At 41.8% G+C, this 18534-nt stretch overlaps 1 protein-coding gene across 2 annotated transcripts in view; it reads left to right on the top strand.

The window, feature by feature from the left end:
- Nucleotides 1–279: 279 nt before the first annotated feature.
- Nucleotides 280–18534, top strand: part of furinb (furin (paired basic amino acid cleaving enzyme) b) — a 94126-nt gene continuing 75871 nt past the window's right edge. Inside the window, exons 1-2 of one of the 2 annotated variants that reach the window (XM_026176391.1) lie at nucleotides 280–750; nucleotides 12550–12827. In XM_026176391.1, the coding sequence (XP_026032176.1) occupies nucleotides 12651–12827 (177 nt within the window). In that variant the 5' untranslated portion in view covers nucleotides 280–750; nucleotides 12550–12650. The other variant, XM_026176392.1, reaches the window with a different exon arrangement.

Raw genomic sequence — 18534 nt, 5'->3', positions numbered from 1 at the left:
CACAGTCATCCAATTTCTTTAGTTGTTACTTTAACCATTCTTATATTTATTTAGACTTTTAACTAGTTCATCATAAAAGTAAAAATAATACGATGATACGAATGTTATTATTTATCCTGCTATTGTCAAATGAAAAAAGGGATTAGCGTGACTTTAGGCGAGCTACACAACAGCTGGCCCCGTCCCTATAGGAGACTGCGACGATACACATCAAGCGCACACTATAAGCCGCTCGCTCTAAACGTGACGTATTTCCTGGAGAAAAGGGTTAGTGGCAAGTTGTTGTAATTTTCGTCCAATCCTGAACCGCTTTATTGTATTGGCACACAGCGGCTTATTTTCCCCTTTGTCTGTCCGTGCTGTTTAATTTGTACGTGTGTAAATTAAAAACAGCACTACTCCAGCCAGCAAACAAACCACGTGAAATGACTTAAACCTATTAGAAGAAGCCTCCGAAGACATAACTGGGCTCGACGGTGGAAGTTAACTGGCAAAATATAACCATGGTGGCTGTAAGTTGGTGGAGGATGACAAGCAAGACGGGATAGTTGAACTGAGCACTTTTCGGTGAAGATGGGTGCATGCGGGTAGCCTTGTAAATAATCTCCCGGACCGAGTAAAGGACGCACAGTGTCAGGTTAGATGTAAAGTTGCAAGTGAAACCCGCAGAAGGAGGAATGGGAGTCTCCGCACGGAGGGAGGATGAGGAGGCATGCCGTCTCGGTCCTCACTGGTGTTTGACTTGCTAAGGTAACTCCTACGGCTGACAGCCGCTTTACTGTTTTGCTATTTTTTTTCTTCTTCTTCTTCTTTTTAATCCGTGAGTTTTTGATGCGTTCAAAGCTGGGAGGGGAGCTGTGCCAGAGTGGGTGGGAACAATGGGAGTATTAGCGGAAAGCGTTTCAGTAGTCTGCCAGCGCTGCCAACAGCGCTCACCAGTCCTCCCAGTCAGGTGAATGCTTCTCCAGTCTAGATAACAAGATTTTTTATTTTATTTTTTTAAACCAGTACAGGGGATTCTTTTTTTTTTTTTTTTTTTATTGGTAGAGACATGGCTTAGTGACATAGTTGGCCAGCTCTGCTCAGACGCGCTCCTCTGCTGAAGTTTATTGGTGGTAAGATAACACGATTGTCCTTAACTGTTGTATTTACAGTGCTGCTTTCTGCAGGATGTCACATTTGGCTCGGCTAATTCAGTTTACAGTCTGCTTTCCACTGTCCTCTGCCTGTCTTGCGCGCACACTCTTATTTTTGCGGTCTCATAGTTATTCAACCTGACGCTTTAATAGGGAGTAAAGCTAATCAAGTGCATTTATCTGTGTATGGTGAAGATAGCTGTAGTAAATTTCACTCAGTTCTGTTTGTCTGGCAGGGGTGAAAAACACCAAAGCAGTGCGTTAGTCTCCGTCAAACACTGTATATATGCTTGAAGAGCAGCTCAGTTTGAGCAAACAAGCTGCAAAACTAAACCTAAAGTAATCCAAGTCCTGCTGTCCCTACCCCGTGGGTAATATTGTTTGTACTTCTAGTGCAGTTCCCACCAGAAGTAAACCCAAGAAGGAAGTCAAGGTCACCAGTTGTTGAGGCAAAAAGTATGGCTCAGGGCATCCTTCTTATTCCGACTACGCTACATCACCACATCAAAGACTGACTGATGTTCTGTGCTTTTCCTTTAGGTCTAGGCAAAGGTGCCTTCTTAAGTTTATATAGATAGAGAAAGACTTTGCCGTCAACCTCCAGCCTCCAATCTCCACTCAGTTTGTCACCTGTACTCCTAAATCCAGTACTAGTGGTCCTAGAGGTGTGAGCCCTTAGCAGCACATGGTTTATAAGAGATATAAAACAGGAATGCAGTGGAGGAGAAATAAGTAGGGAGACAAACTTGTCAACAATATAACTCATCTATAAAGTAGGAAGGAGGTTGTCTTAGATGAGGGGGAAGTTTACCGCGGGGATAAATGCCAAGATTCAGATGGCTGTTAAAAATGGGGTTGGATGTCTCTGTGGGACATTACTTACAGAATTGATTCTTCCTCCTGGACACAGTGATGCTGCTGCCCCAGACAACATTTTTATCAGGCTTTTCCATCTCTGTAACTTATAGACAGTGGGAGCCAGGATGGATTAGGCTTTAGTGGCAGTCAGTCATGGCGTTCTCACTCGCTACACGATGATCACCGCACAGCTCACATCCCGCCGTGTAGCGCAGTCCTGATAGAGCACAACATGCCTGTGCAGTGCCTCTGGCTTTCCAATCGCACTCTAACTTGGAGCAATTTTCCCTCGCAGGAAAGAATACTTGGCTGTCAGTGGTACTTCACAAATGCTGCAGCATGGTTGTGTGCCTTGGTTTTCTGTGAGAGGCCGGCCCAGAGCACATGGTGGGTGTAGATTTGGCTGGTGGGCAGCCTGAAATAGAGCTGGAGTGCTGCATATGGTCTGTCACAGCTTTGTGTTCTTGTCATTGCTAATGGAAATTGGCAGTTGCTCTCCATCAAGTAAAGAAATGGATATTGATTAAAAAAAGAAATCTATCTATACCAGTTCCATTATTGATTCTGCTTGCAGACTCTTTATCGATTCACATATGATTAATTTTTTGAATTTTTTTTTTTCTTGCGGAGGGAAGACAAACTAGGTGTTCATGGGTTAAATGAACTTTTTTTCATTTCTGAGTCTGAACAGAGTGCAACAGCAGGAAAAAAAACTTTGTTGTGACTCAGGTGTACAGAACCTCTAGTGCCATGAGTTTGACGTTATGGGTTTGCAGCACGGGAGCTGTTATAAAAATAATCCAGAACTGATATTCTTGGAAGCACACGATTCCGATGGATTGGAAAGTTTGGAATGGTTCTTGATGCAACTTGTTCTTTATTCTCATCTGTCAGCAAGGGTGGATGCTATTTTGTCTCATTATGTTTGTCATGTCGCTCCGGACTGAACCAATTGCACATTGTGTCCCTTTCTGTTGTTTTGTACATATTCCTCTAGTTTGTATATATTCCTCCAGACTGTATATATTTCTTCTGTTTGCTATTTATTCCTGATGTCTTTAATTTTTATTTATTTTTTTACTCCTGCACAGTTGGTGTGGAGCACCCATAATTTCTTTGTACATGTACAGTAACAATAAAGGGCTATTCTATTCTATTAAACTCCTTGTCAGATAAATCACATTTAACCTACTGGGAATACTTGTGATAGCGGTGTGCTGTTGACTAAACAGCTGCTCCAGAGCTTTGGGAAATCAAGTCTTTTCCAACTAAAAGAAAATAATATTTTGAATTTTCTTAAGAATTGAGTTTGATTCAGGTTCACGCTGCTGACAATATTGCTTCATTTGACTGATGGTGTTTGAGTTAGTATTAAATGTTGTGCCCTTGTTATTTATTTATCTTTGCACTCAGCAACAATTACTGAGTTTTATGTCAAATACCAATTTTGAAAGCGGAACATTTTAAGATAAATAATGACTGGATGATGTTATTTTTTTAATGTAATTTATGTTTGGCAAGGATACCTCTAATTTGGTTACAAGAAAGCAATAACGAAGATATGTAAAGTCGTTATAGCTGGATAAAAAGCTTTTTTATGGGGGATGGCAGTAAGAGTAAATTTAGGAATTATACAAATGGGAAAGTATATTTCAAATGTGCCTCCTGTTATTTAATTGCTTTAAATAACTGGAAGGCGGCACAATGTCGCCACACAGCAAGAAGGCTCCTGCAAGGCTCCCCAGAAACATGCTTAATGGGTTAACTGGTGAGTCTAAATGGGCTGTAGGTCTGAGTGCGAAGGGTTATCAGTCTGTCTATGTTAACCCCGCAATGGAGTAGCAGCCTGTCAGCTCTGTCACCCAGCATCTGCTAGGATAGACTCCAGCCCACCACCCCTCCCCCTGCGACCCCGACTGATTGATGTGACACAACAGATAAACATGTTTCTGCCATAGGTAAATGTCACCTGACTTGTCGATAGGCCGATATCAGTCAACACCGCAGATGTAAGCCGATGCACCGTTCGTCCAATGTATCAATGCTTTACTGTTTGCAACCTGCAAAAATGCAGGCCACTAATAGCCACTAATATCATTTACTGATGAGTCAGTTAAGCCGATAATATAGTTTCTGCTGGTGAATGTGTTAGGCTGTAACCTTTAAATTATATACAACCTATAAAATACAGCATTAGGATAATAATAACAGTGTACTCAAAAAGTGCATTAAAAATCCCCTACCATGTTTATATAATAAAGATAATGTGGACTATTTTTGAGCAGTTTTAATCTGTTTATTGCTGCAAGTGTTTAGGGTACAGGGGCTGCAGTCTAATGGACTGGGGAAGTTATCAAAACATTAATTAATGGACACTGCTGATTCATCTCCCTCTAATCTCAAACAGCTTGAATAATGAGTGAGTCAAAGCACACGAGTCAGTCTGTGCTAAGCTTCTTCAACGGAGCCTGCAAAGTTCTGCTGACCACTGAGCAAGAACAAGGGATTGGCTGATGTGATGCGTCCTCTTGAAGGACAACTTAGTTGCTGATGCTGAAGAATAAGAGAGGATTTTGAATCGTCTAGAAAGAACATCGTGGCAGAAGTTGTTGCTCCTACTCTGTTTCAGCAGTAAGAAATTACTTTGGGGAAAAAAATAAAAGATTTCTCGTCCTCCTTATAAAAAAGGGCCCACTTAACGGCTTTTAGAAGTCTTGACAATAGCTTGAAACAGAAAGTGCTCAGTTAATATTTCAAATCTGTCATGTTATTTTAGCAAATCACGGGTCATTTATCCACCCCTGCACGTCCACTGAAGGTTCAGCGTTGTACTAATCTCAATCGAGGTCATGCAACTCATTTTGTATTTTCATTGTAGTTTAGATTCTGAAGTCTTAGTTCTCCTTTGGTGTGAAGGTTGAAGCTACGGCTTACTTTTAGGCCTTTGATGTATATTGTAAGAGTAAGCAGCCACTTGTTAATTCCTCTCCAGGCTGCATTTTGAAAGAAGGTGTTTTGGGAGTTGTATTATAATGTGCTTGTTGTTTTCCGCAGTGCTGTATGAGGGTGAGGGACCCCACCAGTACCACCTCTATCTCCTCTCTCTCTTCCCCTGTTCTCGCTCTCCATCTATTCTTCCATCTCTCAGCCGTCTCGGTAACAGCAGACCCCTGCTCCTGTTTTTGTGGTGCTAGCATAGTGTCTAATGAGCTCAGAAGAAATACTCCACAGGAAGAGTGACAGCCCATGGTCATGTTTCCACCATTTCTCCTGTTGTGCTCAAATCACACCCACACCACATTTGTGAAGCCACAGAAGCGAGCGTCTACTCTTTGAATAGTTTGAATCTATGCAATCTGCGTAAATGGGATAATTGTTTGGAAGATTGAGGGATTGAGGGTATTTTCGGGGAAGTGAGGAGTTTACGGCAAAAACAGCAGTTGCCTCCAAATTCCTACTGCTAAAAGCATATCATTTGGAGTTGGGAGGTTTTTCTTATCAGTCAACAAGGAAAGGATTTTGGTCAAAATAAAAAAAAATTGTGTTTACGACTAACCCGTCCTTTATTTTCTTTCTCTTGTCCAATGTCGGATCATTGTAGAAGCACATTAAGCAGAATATCCCAGACTTCCTTTTACCCAGCAACATTTCCAGACTCCTCCTGGGGGATCCCGAGTTTATCGCAGGCCAGATAACATATAAAATGTATCTGGAGGAATTTCGATCTAACCCAAAGTCCTTAGAGTAGCTTTCTCTGTGAAATGCATGAGCCACCTGAGCTGGCTCCTTATAACATGAAGGAGTAGTGGATCTACTCCAAGCTCCCTCAGATGTACGAGCTTCCCACTCCGTCTCCAAGGGCGTGCTTCCATTCGGTACGGCTGCCATGTAGCGTGCACTAGCACAACAGTCCCTGCTCTCTCACTGGCCTGCGCATACACAGAATTTAACGATTGGGACCGGAGTACACATCAGTTCATCTCAGCATCTCAAATCCCCTTTCTCATGCTCACTCAAACTTAAATATCATACTTGAAAAACACATTTGCAGAGTACAAAAGGGGTCATGATTTCAAAGATTTTGTGGCTTGATTGGGAAAGTAGTGTCACACTGTCTTCTCACATGCACCAAACATTTGCTGATTGCCTAAACCGTTTTTCACTGTAGCTATATGAAACACTGCATACTGTTCTTGGGCAGATTTTGTACTCCTATTATGTGAGGACCACTAAATCTCACCTGGACCCACCTCTTCAAGCAGGTCAGGGCACAGCACAGAGCAATCACACGTGTCAAACAAACTGTAATTTTGGGGGTTAAACGTGACCTGCCGTGGTACGATTAGTTTGGTATGAGTGTAACCCGAAAGCCTGAGCCCAGCTCCTGTGCAAAGGAAAACATTTTCAGTCAGTTGCATCCACAGCCTCATTTTTTTTCTATCACTACCCAGAACTCATGACCATAAATGAGTGTCTGAATGTAGATCGACTGCTCCTTTTACCCATTACTTGTGAAAAAATGCCAAGATACCTTCGCTTCGGGGAAAAAACAAACCTGTCTGTAGGGAGCAATCCACTTTTTTCCAGCAGAGAAATAAATAGAATTTATTTTTTCAATCTAAACTGAAGGTTTGAGGCTGAAACTTTCCCAGATTTAGTAAAAAAGTTTTTAGTTGCTTTGTAAATCTAAAAGGCTGAATTCAAAAGATAAATTGTATAATTCAAGAAATTGTGCCACCTTCTGCCCTTTTTGACATGATCAGGTATTACTTTCCATAAGGCATCTTACAAATGCTCTTAGCCACTGCCATCTTTCTATCCACCACATCCTCGGGCTCAAAAATAAGATGTAGTCCTGCAACCAGTGGTGTAGCCTCCTCATCCTATGATCTTAGGATAACATCAAGAGACACAGCAAGTTCTTTAAAGCTTTGAACATCCTACCTGCCAGGTGTTTTAAAAAGTTGTGCACCAAGAAAGTATACCTAGGAAAATGTGCACTATTGAAGGATCTGGACTGTCACTATCTTATTCAAAGGCACCTGGTGGCACTAGGTAAAGTATGCTGGGGTTTTAAAAGCCAGATCACAACCAACTTGAACGAGTATTGGAGAGCTGAGAGAGTTTGATCATGTATCCAGGTATACTGTAGTTTGACTGCTGCTAAAAAAACATTAAGGAAGCACTTGATCATCACAGTATAATGCAAGGCTGTGAAACCTCAGAGATACAAGTCTGTCCACAAACACAAGGCAGGGCTCGCAAAATCGCTAGCCCAATGTCCCGGGGCTAGCGATTTTTCCAGTCGGGCTACCAAAATCTATCTCAGCCCTGCCCGTCGGGCTATCATAGCAAGGAAAAAATATATGTCAATGCTTTTGCATTCTTTCGGAAATGTAGCTGGGTAATTATGTCATTGGCATCGGTGAGCCACTGTCAATATGTGACATATTGAAATCGCGTTTGAATTTGCGCTTGTTTTTTGCTTTCACTTTGCAAATGTCCAGGTGCCTTCTTTTGGCGCACCAAGTCACTCGGGTCAGAACATGGGGTGCCACCATCATCCCACTTCTGACACCAATGTGGCGAGCTCAGACAACGAGGAGACGGAGGTGTCGTTTGGTCTTGCTTCCCATGAGCTAGCCAGGGAGCACAGCCGTTTATTGACATCTGCAGAAGAACACTGCCGCTAGCTAACTGCTCAGCGCGGCAACCGCACAGCAACAGCAACAACAACAACAACAACACACAGGGCGCCCTCTGACCCCGGAAGGACACACCGTCGCAGCGAGAGGGCGTCACCCGTCACTATGGCAACATAAACAAAACATAACTGTACAAACAGAACCCCGAACAGCCCTGGCCCGCTACAATATGCTGCTGAGAATATAGCCCAGAAGAAGCGTATAGTATAGCTTTTATTTTGGAAAGAGCCATTTCTCTGTAATAAACTCTCTTTTCCAAAGATGAGTGTTTCCTCAATCAGATACAGGTGTTACCGCGCCAGATCCGCGGCCCCGAACCGTAGTAAGGAAACCTCTGGCAGTTACTTGAAGGTTCCGTAACTGACTCGTAGCCGGCAACAGCTTACTATACAGGTCAACTCCGCTAGCAAAAAGATAGGAGGCATAGGAAACTGCTTCACCGAACTTTATTTCTTCTCTAAGGCACGAACACCGCGTACAGTGGCTGAAACAGTTTACTCACAGCGAGCATCGCCGACACAACTCTGGCTGTCGAGGGAGTTATTATATTCCTTTTATTTCTTTTCTTTTCGTCTCTTCTGTAGCTAACCGTTACTTTTTCACCTTCTCCGCTCTCTCTCTTCACATATACACCAGGCAGTCCCGCTACACACATCCCGAATACATTTCCCATCAGGCTTCATCCTTAAAGGGCCATACCTGTAACACAGGGCTCGCAAAATCGCTAGCCCGACGTCCCGGGGCTAGCGATTTTTCCAGTCGGGCTACCAAAATCTATCTCAGCCCTGCCCGTCGGGCTATCATAGCAAGGAAAAAATATATGTCAATGCTTTTGCATTCTTTCGGAAATGTAGCTGGGTAATTATGTCATTGGCATCGGTGAGCCACTGTCAATATGTGACATATTGAAATCGCGTTTGAATTTGCGCTTGTTTTTTGCTTTCACTTTGCAAATGTCCAGGTGCCTTCTTTTGGCGCACCAAGTCACTCGGGTCAGAACATGGGGTGCCACCATCATCCCACTTCTGACACCAATGTGGCGAGCTCAGACAACGAGGAGACGGAGGTGTCGTTTGGTCTTGCTTCCCGTGAGCTAGCCAGGGAGCACAGCCGTTTATTGACATCTGCAGAAGAACACTGCCGCTAGCTAACTGCTCAGCGCGGCAACCGCACAGCAACAGCAACAACAACAACAACAACACACAGGGCGCCCTCTGACCCCGGAAGGACACACCGTCGCAGCGAGAGGGCGTCACCCGTCACTATGGCAACATAAACAAAACATAACTGTACAAACAGAACCCCGAACAGCCCTGGCCCGCTACAATATGCTGCTGAGAATATAGCCCAGAAGAAGCGTATAGTATAGCTTTTATTTTGGAAAGAGCCATTTCTCTGTAATAAACTCTCTTTTCCAAAGATGAGTGTTTCCTCAATCAGATACAGGTGTTACCGCGCCAGATCCGCGGCCCCGAACCGTAGTAAGGAAACCTCTGGCAGTTACTTGAAGGTTCCGTAACTGACTCGTAGCCGGCAACAGCTTACTATACAGGTCAACTCCGCTAGCAAAAAGATAGGAGGCATAGGAAACTGCTTCACCGAACTTTATTTCTTCTCTAAGGCACGAACACCGCGTACAGTGGCTGAAACAGTTTACTCACAGCGAGCATCGCCGACACAACTCTGGCTGTCGAGGGAGTTATTATATTCCTTTTATTTCTTTTCTTTTCGTCTCTTCTGTAGCTAACCGTTACTTTTTCACCTTCTCCGCTCTCTCTCTTCACATATACACCAGGCAGTCCCGCTACACACATCCCGAATACATTTCCCATCAGGCTTCATCCTTAAAGGGCCATACCTGTAACACAGGGCTCGCAAAATCGCTAGCCCGACGTCCCGGGGCTAGCGATTTTTCCAGTCGGGCTACCAAAATCTATCTCAGCCCTGCCCGTCGGGCTATCATAGCAAGGAAAAAATATATGTCAATGCTTTTGCATTCTTTCGGAAATGTAGCTGGGTAATTATGTCATTGGCATCGGTGAGCCACTGTCAATATGTGACATATTGAAATCGCGTTTGAATTTGCGCTTGTTTTTTGCTTTCACTTTGCAAATGTCCAGGTGCCTTCTTTTGGCGCACCAAGTCACTCGGGTCAGAACATGGGGTGCCACCATCATCCCACTTCTGACACCAATGTGGCGAGCTCAGACAACGAGGAGACGGAGGTGTCGTTTGGTCTTGCTTCCCGTGAGCTAGCCAGGGAGCACAGCCGTTTATTGACATCTGCAGAAGAACACTGCCGCTAGCTAACTGCTCAGCGCGGCAACCGCACAGCAACAGCAACAACAACAACAACAACACACAGGGCGCCCTCTGACCCCGGAAGGTCACACCGTCGCAGCGAGAGGGCGTCACCCGTCACTATGGCAACATAAACAAAACATAACTGTACAAACAGAACCCCGAACAGCCCTGACCCGCTACAATATGCTGCTGAGAATATAGCCCAGAAGAAGCGTATAGTATAGCTTTTATTTTGGAAAGAGCCATTTCTCTGTAATAAACTCTCTTTTCCAAAGATGAGTGATTCCTCAATCAGATACGCAAACGCGCGTTGCAACTTCTTATCTGGTGCGAGTCTTTTATTTTGACAGCGAATGCGCACATGCGGACCACTTATGTGCACCCGTGTAAATAACATAATGTTCTGCCGGGTGTGTTGTTGGTTTTGTCTCGATTTCTGAGTCGACAAGCGCCTTTGTTACTGGGACCAGTCATTTTAAGAAAGGCCCCCATTAGAACCCATGAGAAATGCAAGAAATGCATTATTGCTCAGTCTGCAATATCTTTCCCAGAACAAACACCAATTGCAAATAACATAATAAAAATAAACCTGAAAAATCTGTTTAGAACAGCGTACTATGTTGCAAAGAGTGAACTACCACTGGCAAAATTTAGCAGTCTTTGCAAACTTCAAAAAGCAAATGGCCTAGATCTTGGTTCCACTGTCTCTTACCCGTGACTTCAGCGGAAATTTCAAATTCAGGATCTGACACAGACTGATTCATGTCCTACACAGTTCTTACAAGTTCATAGAAATTTCTGTTCAATTAGAACCAAGTATTTGAGTTGATGATTGTAATTTTTACACAATGTTGTAATTTGTTTTTCAACAATTTTTTGATTAATGTTTTGTTTCCTTTACAATATTATACTTTAATGTATAATATTGCAAAGGAAACAAAACAGGAAACAAAACATCAATCAAAAAAATTGCTCTCTTTTTTATTCGGGCTACTTACATTTATTTTTGGCTACCAAAAACTGAAGAGTCCCTGCCCGAAGGGCTACCAGGGATTTTGAAATTTTGAGAGCCCTGCAAGGAGACAGGCCGTTACATAAGACAAGCTGAAGAGGGTCGTAGAAACAGCAGGAGCAGCACCAGAGCCCTACAAAATGACCTCCAGCAGGCTACTTGTGTATGTTTCTGACCAGACTGTCAGAAACGTACAAAGACTTGGACTCAATGAGGGTGGCATGAGCTCCTGACAGCACCGCGCAGTGCAGCTCAATTGGCATTCGCCTGAGAGCTCCAGAACTGGCAGGTCCGTCATTGGCACCCTGTTCTCTTCACAGATGAAAGAAACTTTGCATTGACCACGTGTGACAAATGCCACGGCATCCCCAGTCCTTGGTCTGTCACATGTGTGTATGCCTTCTAACTGAACAGATGGATAACACTGAAGTAATGACTAGTTTAGTGACTTTGTATTATACTGTGATGATCAAGTGTTCCCCTTTTTTTGTCTTTTTAGGGTTTCTAAGGCAATGAACAGCTAACTTAACAGTTTTATACTTTAAATCTAAAAATCCTGATGTCCAGAAATGTTGACATAACTATTCTAAATGGAAGTGTACCAAATTGGGGGGTCTACACTGCAAATTCAGCAAATTTACAACATCTGAGTTTTTTTTTTTTCCACATCGGTTAAGTGTGTTGTGTGGATTGATACATTTGATATCATTTTTGTGTGATCAGCAGCGTTACCAGTGAGCCGTTTAGGCCTGTATGGTCTCTATCTCCTGTTCTCTTAGGATGAGCTGATATACTTAGCAGATAACCACACCTTATCTGTCTTCACACTCTGAGTCAGTTAACTTACCTTAAAGCTTTCCTTTTTATGTTTGACTTACAGGCCCCTTTTTTATGATCCAAAGAGCTACAAATCAAAGAGCAGCAGACGATATCAGTTGAAAATCTTGCTCATTTGAACATCTGCTCAAATAATGGTCCTTTTTAGCGTGCTTATTTTACTATTCTGTTAAATGTGTTGAAAGTACCTTTTCATACCTAATAAGCAGTCTGTTATTTAAAAAAATGGAATACCTTATAATGAAGAGCAGTGCATGAGTAAAATTTAAATATTTTCTTCCTCAGACACGTTTCCCCTCTTTTTGCCAGTAGCTGTATATTGGTTTGCTAGGAGCTCTTCCTGTATTGCAGCAACATGCCTACTGTATATCATTATCATACATTACCATTTCAAGTCTCAAAAAAAATGAAAGAGAATTGGAAAATGATTTAGTTTTTGGCACAGCCCTTGTCTGTTTCTGACCTAATATTTATGCTTTTCACATTTATTAAGATGTGGTCTTCTTCTCAGAGTCTGACAGCAGACTGTGAGTAAGTTTCATGCTTGATAAAGTCTGTGGGTGTGGTGTCTATTTTTGATGCAGTTCTGGGTTTGTTTTTGTGAACGGTGTCTGCGGTAGGTAATTCAAACCCAAGAGTGACCCAGTTAAGAAGGCCATGTTTGTGTTTATAGTTTGCTCTGTCCTCTCATCTCCAGGCCAGTGTTCTACTTTGCTGCTGTAAGGTGGAGCATCCCCACTCTGCCTGGGACACAGCAACAGACGGACAGATAAACTGCGCTGTGAAGTTGTCCTTTTAATGGATGCCAGGGTGGCCCTACTTCTCTTGTGGACAGTCTTTGTCCTGCTGACAGCTGAACTGAATTGGATTGATGCTGCAAAGGTCTATACCAACACGTGGGCTGTCCAGATCAATGGGGGCCCTGGGGAAGCTGATCGCATCGCCAGGGAACATGGATTCATCAACCATGGCCATGTAAGTTCTACGTCTCTTACTCCTTCCCTCTATTACATTGTCTAAAATGTTATCCTATATATGCCGCATATGTCTGTTTGGATTAGTTTCTCTCCTATATACCACCTACCTACTAGATTTTACTTTACTATACACAGCCATGGTTTGTTACAGCAAAGTCTTGCAAGTCTCAGGCTTACAAAGCAAGTGTGCATCAGAGAGCCTGACACTTAGACAATATTTTCTTTTTTTCAGTGGATTGCTAAAATCTGGCCTCTTCCCATTTCTTGTAGCTTAAGTGGGGCATGCATGACTTCTTACCATGCTGGCACATACTCGTGTTTGCAGAACAGTGGTAGGAATAGACGGCAATAATAAGGGTGATATTTTAGGGTCTGAAGGACGGTGGCTCTGTTTAATTATGATGTAGCTAGTTTAATTTTATTGCTAGCCCTTCAGTTGCTGTTTGTGGTCTTGCCAAGTCATTTTATTTAATTAAACTGTTGTATCACACAGTTTTGAGATATGGGAGAGGGGAAAAAAAACAACTGTCAGAGGGTGAAGAATGAGGAGGAGAGACAGAGAAGTGACTTATTGTTCTTTCAGCATATTAGGTCCCTCACATATCAAAATGCTTCAGAGGCTAAGCTTTTTCATATTTGTGCTCAGCACTTGACAGCGAGTCGCTATTTGGTCCCCTTTCCCCTTGTTGCTTCACTTGAGACTTTACTTCATTTGCATGTGTCTGTGTGGAGCTGCTGGAGTGTTACACACACACATGCACACGCCAGTGAACAGCCCTATGGATTACTTCTTACGAATGTGCGTAGGAGGTTCTGCATATTCCCGTCCCACCTCTACCCACCTCAACTAAAGAGGATTCTCTGAAAGAGAGGTTTGCGAAATTAAATCGGGCTTATCTCTCCTGCCTTTTTATTGTCAAAGATGGTTTTGTCTGGAGTGCAAAGCCAGAAGTTTTTAGTCTTTTATCCTAGCAAATAGTTGTAGTTCGGGTTTTTTGACAATCTGGACAAGATTGGACTTGTGTCAATAGGAAATGCTCTTTACGTCCATTATAATAGATCACATCCATGTGACCAAACGTTGAGCCTCTCTGAGGAACTTAAGTTATTTTTAAATGTGCAGTTACTTTAGTATTTATGTAGATACTGCAGTAGCTTCAGGCTTAAAGTATAAAACTATTGTAGTGCAGGATAAAAGAAGGCTTTGGTATATTGGCCCCTAACACTTATACTGTAAAACGATTCTGTAAGTTCTGGATAGAATGAATTGGGTAAAATGAACCCATCAACATACTGCTCACAAAATACAGATATATATACTCTAGAGCCAAAAAAGTATCTCTTCTCAGAATGAGGTAATTCTTCTTTCTCTCATATTCCTCGAATGTGATCACTTTCCCTAGGAAAAGAAAGTTTAATCAGTTCCTGCCTTCTGTTTATCACTGTTGCCCTCATTTCACCCAGCTACAGAAACATTTCGAGCCTCTGCCTATAATACCACTTAATTAAAGGATAGATGTTTAGTTTTCTACTTTCTGTTAATTACTGATTACGTCAAATGAAGAGATGCTGGCAGAAGGCAGAGAAATGAATCCTCTAAGATGACTCTGGGTTTGCGAAATCTATGATCCCGTATGGCAGATTGTCAGTTAAGTGCACACGAAATTAAGCTAAGGTCCTGGAAAATGAAAGAGAATTGCATGCAGACTCATTTTGAAGAGTGGGCTCTAAGAAAATCCCACTTACCTCACCCCAACAAAGCCTGTGGCACTTTTCTCCAAAAGCGGAGGGTTCTGTTTTTTTTCCCTGCAGTGTGGATGTGGGAGGCAGGTATTCCAAGGGTGGTGGTTATAGTTGGCTGCAAGTTTAGGGAGAAATGATACAAATACTAATTTCCTAAACACGGTGAAAGCTAGGAGCGTGTGTGGGAGACACTAACAAAGAAAGGAGTAAAGCTAGTGTAGCATGATGTTATGGACAGAAAAGTGCTGGATGACTGGAAGAAATTTAGTGTTATCCACCGTCTGGAATTAGATTTTGTAGGAGTACATCTTCAGTCATTGTTTTACAGAAGCACCCAAATAAGTTTTATTTTAGTCTCTCCTGAGTGGGTGCTATGAGAAAATGATGATATACGGGCTATGTGCAGTATCTGCTCTCTGACAGTGTAGTGTGGGTTATGTGAGGGTATGAGTTAGGCAAGACTTTGTAGAGCTGGCAGCTTAGAAAGGGAATGACTTATTCATTTTCCCATCATCCTTGGTGGTGGTTCTATAGGGCTCTTGTAGAGAGGAAAGAGGCTGATGTATAATCAGGACTTAATTGGATTTTTATCACTAATGTGATTACAGGATCATCACGTAACTGATCATTTGTTCACTGTGGTGCTTAGAAACACCTTATTGTCTCTGCACGTCTTTTTGTATTTGCAGATTCACTTATTATGTTTCGGCCTAATTTTCTTTGAGTGTATAAGGGATAATGTGCGCGTTTGATTATGCTTCATGCTGATATTTAAGTGTAAATGTCATCAAGACTTTGTTTGTCGGCATCGTTGTATCTGTTTGTTGTATCTGTGTTAAATTTTGGCCTCCTTTCTTCGTAATGCTTTGTGTATGTGTGGGAGTTCTATGGTAGGGTTAGGAGCTAAATGTCATGTTGCGTTGTTGGTGAGCCAAGTCAGAATCATTGTTTTTATGAGGATGGGCAGGCTCTGTAGGTGGTGACAGACTGAATCACCCTGAATTAGACGTCTAACGCCACAGCCTTTCTCTTTGTTTCTTTGTCCTTCTCTCTTTCTGCATCTCTCCATCTGGCTCTCCCAGTTTCTTTCTATTTATAGCTAACTGACTGTAAACATGTGGCTGTAGTGTAATCTCAAATAAGGGCTTTTTGTTCAGCTTCACACAGTCAGCTTCCCTTGGCAGGGGGTCTTCTTTTAAGACTGCAGGAAAACACTCCATTAGGGCTGTGCGATATGACCAAAATCTCATATCCCAATATAAAACATCTATCGTCCGATAACGATATAAATCACAAAAAATGTAATATTTTCTGTAAATTCTGTGAATCTCGGGTAGGTGAAGTGTTTCCAGCTGGGCGTCTTGTACCTGGAGTCAAGTGTTTTAACCGATGCATGAAACTACACATTTTTAGACGGGTTGTAACAGCCGCCGTTTTCTTTGTGTGTATTTATTACACGGCGTGCTGCGGGGAAAGCCTGTTCTAACGTTTGAGTCTAAGGTTTATTTTTTAGCACCTGACGACTCTTTTTTTGCTTCTCATCTGTCAATACTCTGCATACTTTTTCAAGTGATTCTGTTTATTTTGAAAATTCTCAACAGGATCTTGAGCTTTATTGTGAAAGGTTTATGTGGAAAATAAACAAGCGGACATGCAATGGTGTAACCGTCGTTGTTGCTAACGACAACCCATAAAAACAGGCGCTTGTCCGTCTGTAGTGTGGTTATATTAAATATAAGAGAAAGAGAGAACTTTAAGAAATTAATATAGCCACTACAGTGACCATCAAAACGATGAAAAAAATATTGCCGTAAACAGTTTATTTTGCGATACCATGAAACAAACGATAGCGTAAAAGGAAACGATAGACTTTTGTATATCGTAATCCGATATATATCGTTATATCGAACAGCCCTACACTCCATTGGCTTCAGTGTTGCACAGCTTACAGACCATTCCCATTCAATGAATGAATGTTTGATTGCAATCATTTTGTCTCAAGTTATAGTACTAAAATACTCTTTCAGACTCAACTTTTCTGTGCTAGGTGGAAGGTAATGCAATCTGCAATCTGCAGTTGTCTATTACTCTGCATGATACCTTGCAAACTATGTGACATGTCAACCAACTGGCCTATTCTCTCTCTTCCTTTATTTGATTCAGTGAGCTTATTTGATTGGCCAAAAAAAAAAAAAAAAAAAGAAATGCAACAAAATGATTTAATGAAATACATCTCACTCTCACGCACTCCCTTTCTTTCTGTCATCATGTAGTGGCTGTGGGAGATTGTCACAACACACCAGTACTGAGTGCATGCAGATGTGGCACTAATGCTTTTAAGGCCGTTTGTTTTTCTAGCGAGAAGAGTTTGATTATTTTCTATTTGAATGTGATTTGTAAAGTGAGCTCTGAGAGAGAGAGAGAGAGAGAGAGAGGCTGTTTATATTAGACTGTGTTATTGGTTTTATCTTGCATTCATTTGCCGTAAGTGCAATGGGGAGGATGTGTTTGTGTGAGAATGTGTCATTGGTTTGGCTCTTTAAACCCCCCACCCCCAGTTATTTTAAGTAAATAGCTTCAAAAAGCAACATCAATTTTTTTTTCTCTAATCAGTTAAGATTACTTTCTTCCCTTTCTTGCACATAAACTTCTTCAACACTTTAGGCTCAATCATAAAGTTATTTCACTGTTCTCCTTCATATAGACGTGCACCTGCCTGCAGTATTTGCTGATTTCAGTTCCCCATTGGACTTTGAAAAAAGAAATGGGGAGGAGTGCTTCTCTGAATAAAAGTTGCAAAGTCTTGCCGTTGGCACTAATGAACCTCAAGAGATGGAGTCTGAAGTGGTACTAATATATTATAATGTTAGCAAGAATTTATTCCAAGAAAGTGTAAGATTGAGTCAACTTTTCTTTTTTGCTCTACCAGACTGGTGATAAATTGAAAGAAAAACCAACATAAGGTGTCATTGTAAGGTGTGCTCCGCCATTGTTCTCCCACTATAGCTTCAGTACACCTTGACATAGATTCTACCAAGTCTCTGGGGCTTACTGAAACGATGGAGCACCTTTCTCCAGCAAAAATCTTACGTCAGTTCATGATGGAGAGTGCTGCCCCACACAGTCAGCCTTAAATCTCTGGGGTTTTACTTTGGTTGAAATCGTGACATATTATTCACATCACTTTCATACTTATCAAGGCATCCGAGCGACCCTTTCTGCTATATGGATGGGGGAACTTTGGTCATATAAGCGACCACTTTCATCTGGATTTATTGTAGGATTAAGTTGATCACCCAGAATAACTTCATATTAATTTGTAGCGACTCTTCTCTATTAGGTCGACAAGTGCATCGAACCATGCCAGGAAGATGCCCCGCACGACTGTTGGGCTCAGGGGTTCGGGGTTTTCCTTTCATTTTTTATCTATCTTAAGTCGGAAGTCATTTCTAGAATGAGTTATTTCTGCCTTTGCTTCTGTCCTCTCTTTTGCCTTTAGAGAAATGAAAATTTTAGGTCATGCACTACAGATGATTCTGACAGTGTCTGATGGTCACTGTAACCATCATATTTTCCCCACTTGTTGTCAAAAACATGTTTTCTTTTTTTTCTAAACCACAAGAAATGAAATGTGTATAAAATAACATAGAAGTTCATAGTTAAAAGCATAGCTTGCATTTAATGAAATGTTTGTAATTATGTCATTCACTTTTCACTAGTAGCCAACCTGTTGGCAAATGGTTTGGATACTCAATACAGATTCTAACTCGATGATAAGGAAGTATTATTCTATTATATTTAAAGATTCACTGCGTGTTTTTTGTCACCCTGACATGTTTGGAGAGGTTTTTGAATAGATGTCTAGTTAGTGCATTCAAAAAAGGTGATGTTTTACATTTATTTCTACTGCATGTTTTGCACACATTTGAAGGACAAAGTCTCAGTCTGCCAAGAGTGCCTTT

Source organism: Astatotilapia calliptera, chromosome 7 (genome assembly GCF_900246225.1).
Source record: "Astatotilapia calliptera chromosome 7, fAstCal1.2, whole genome shotgun sequence".
In the NCBI taxonomy this organism is placed as follows: Eukaryota; Metazoa; Chordata; class Actinopteri; order Cichliformes; family Cichlidae; genus Astatotilapia; species Astatotilapia calliptera.
The sequence above is the reverse complement of the archived record's forward strand: the minus strand, read 5'-3'. Positions and strand labels throughout refer to the sequence as shown.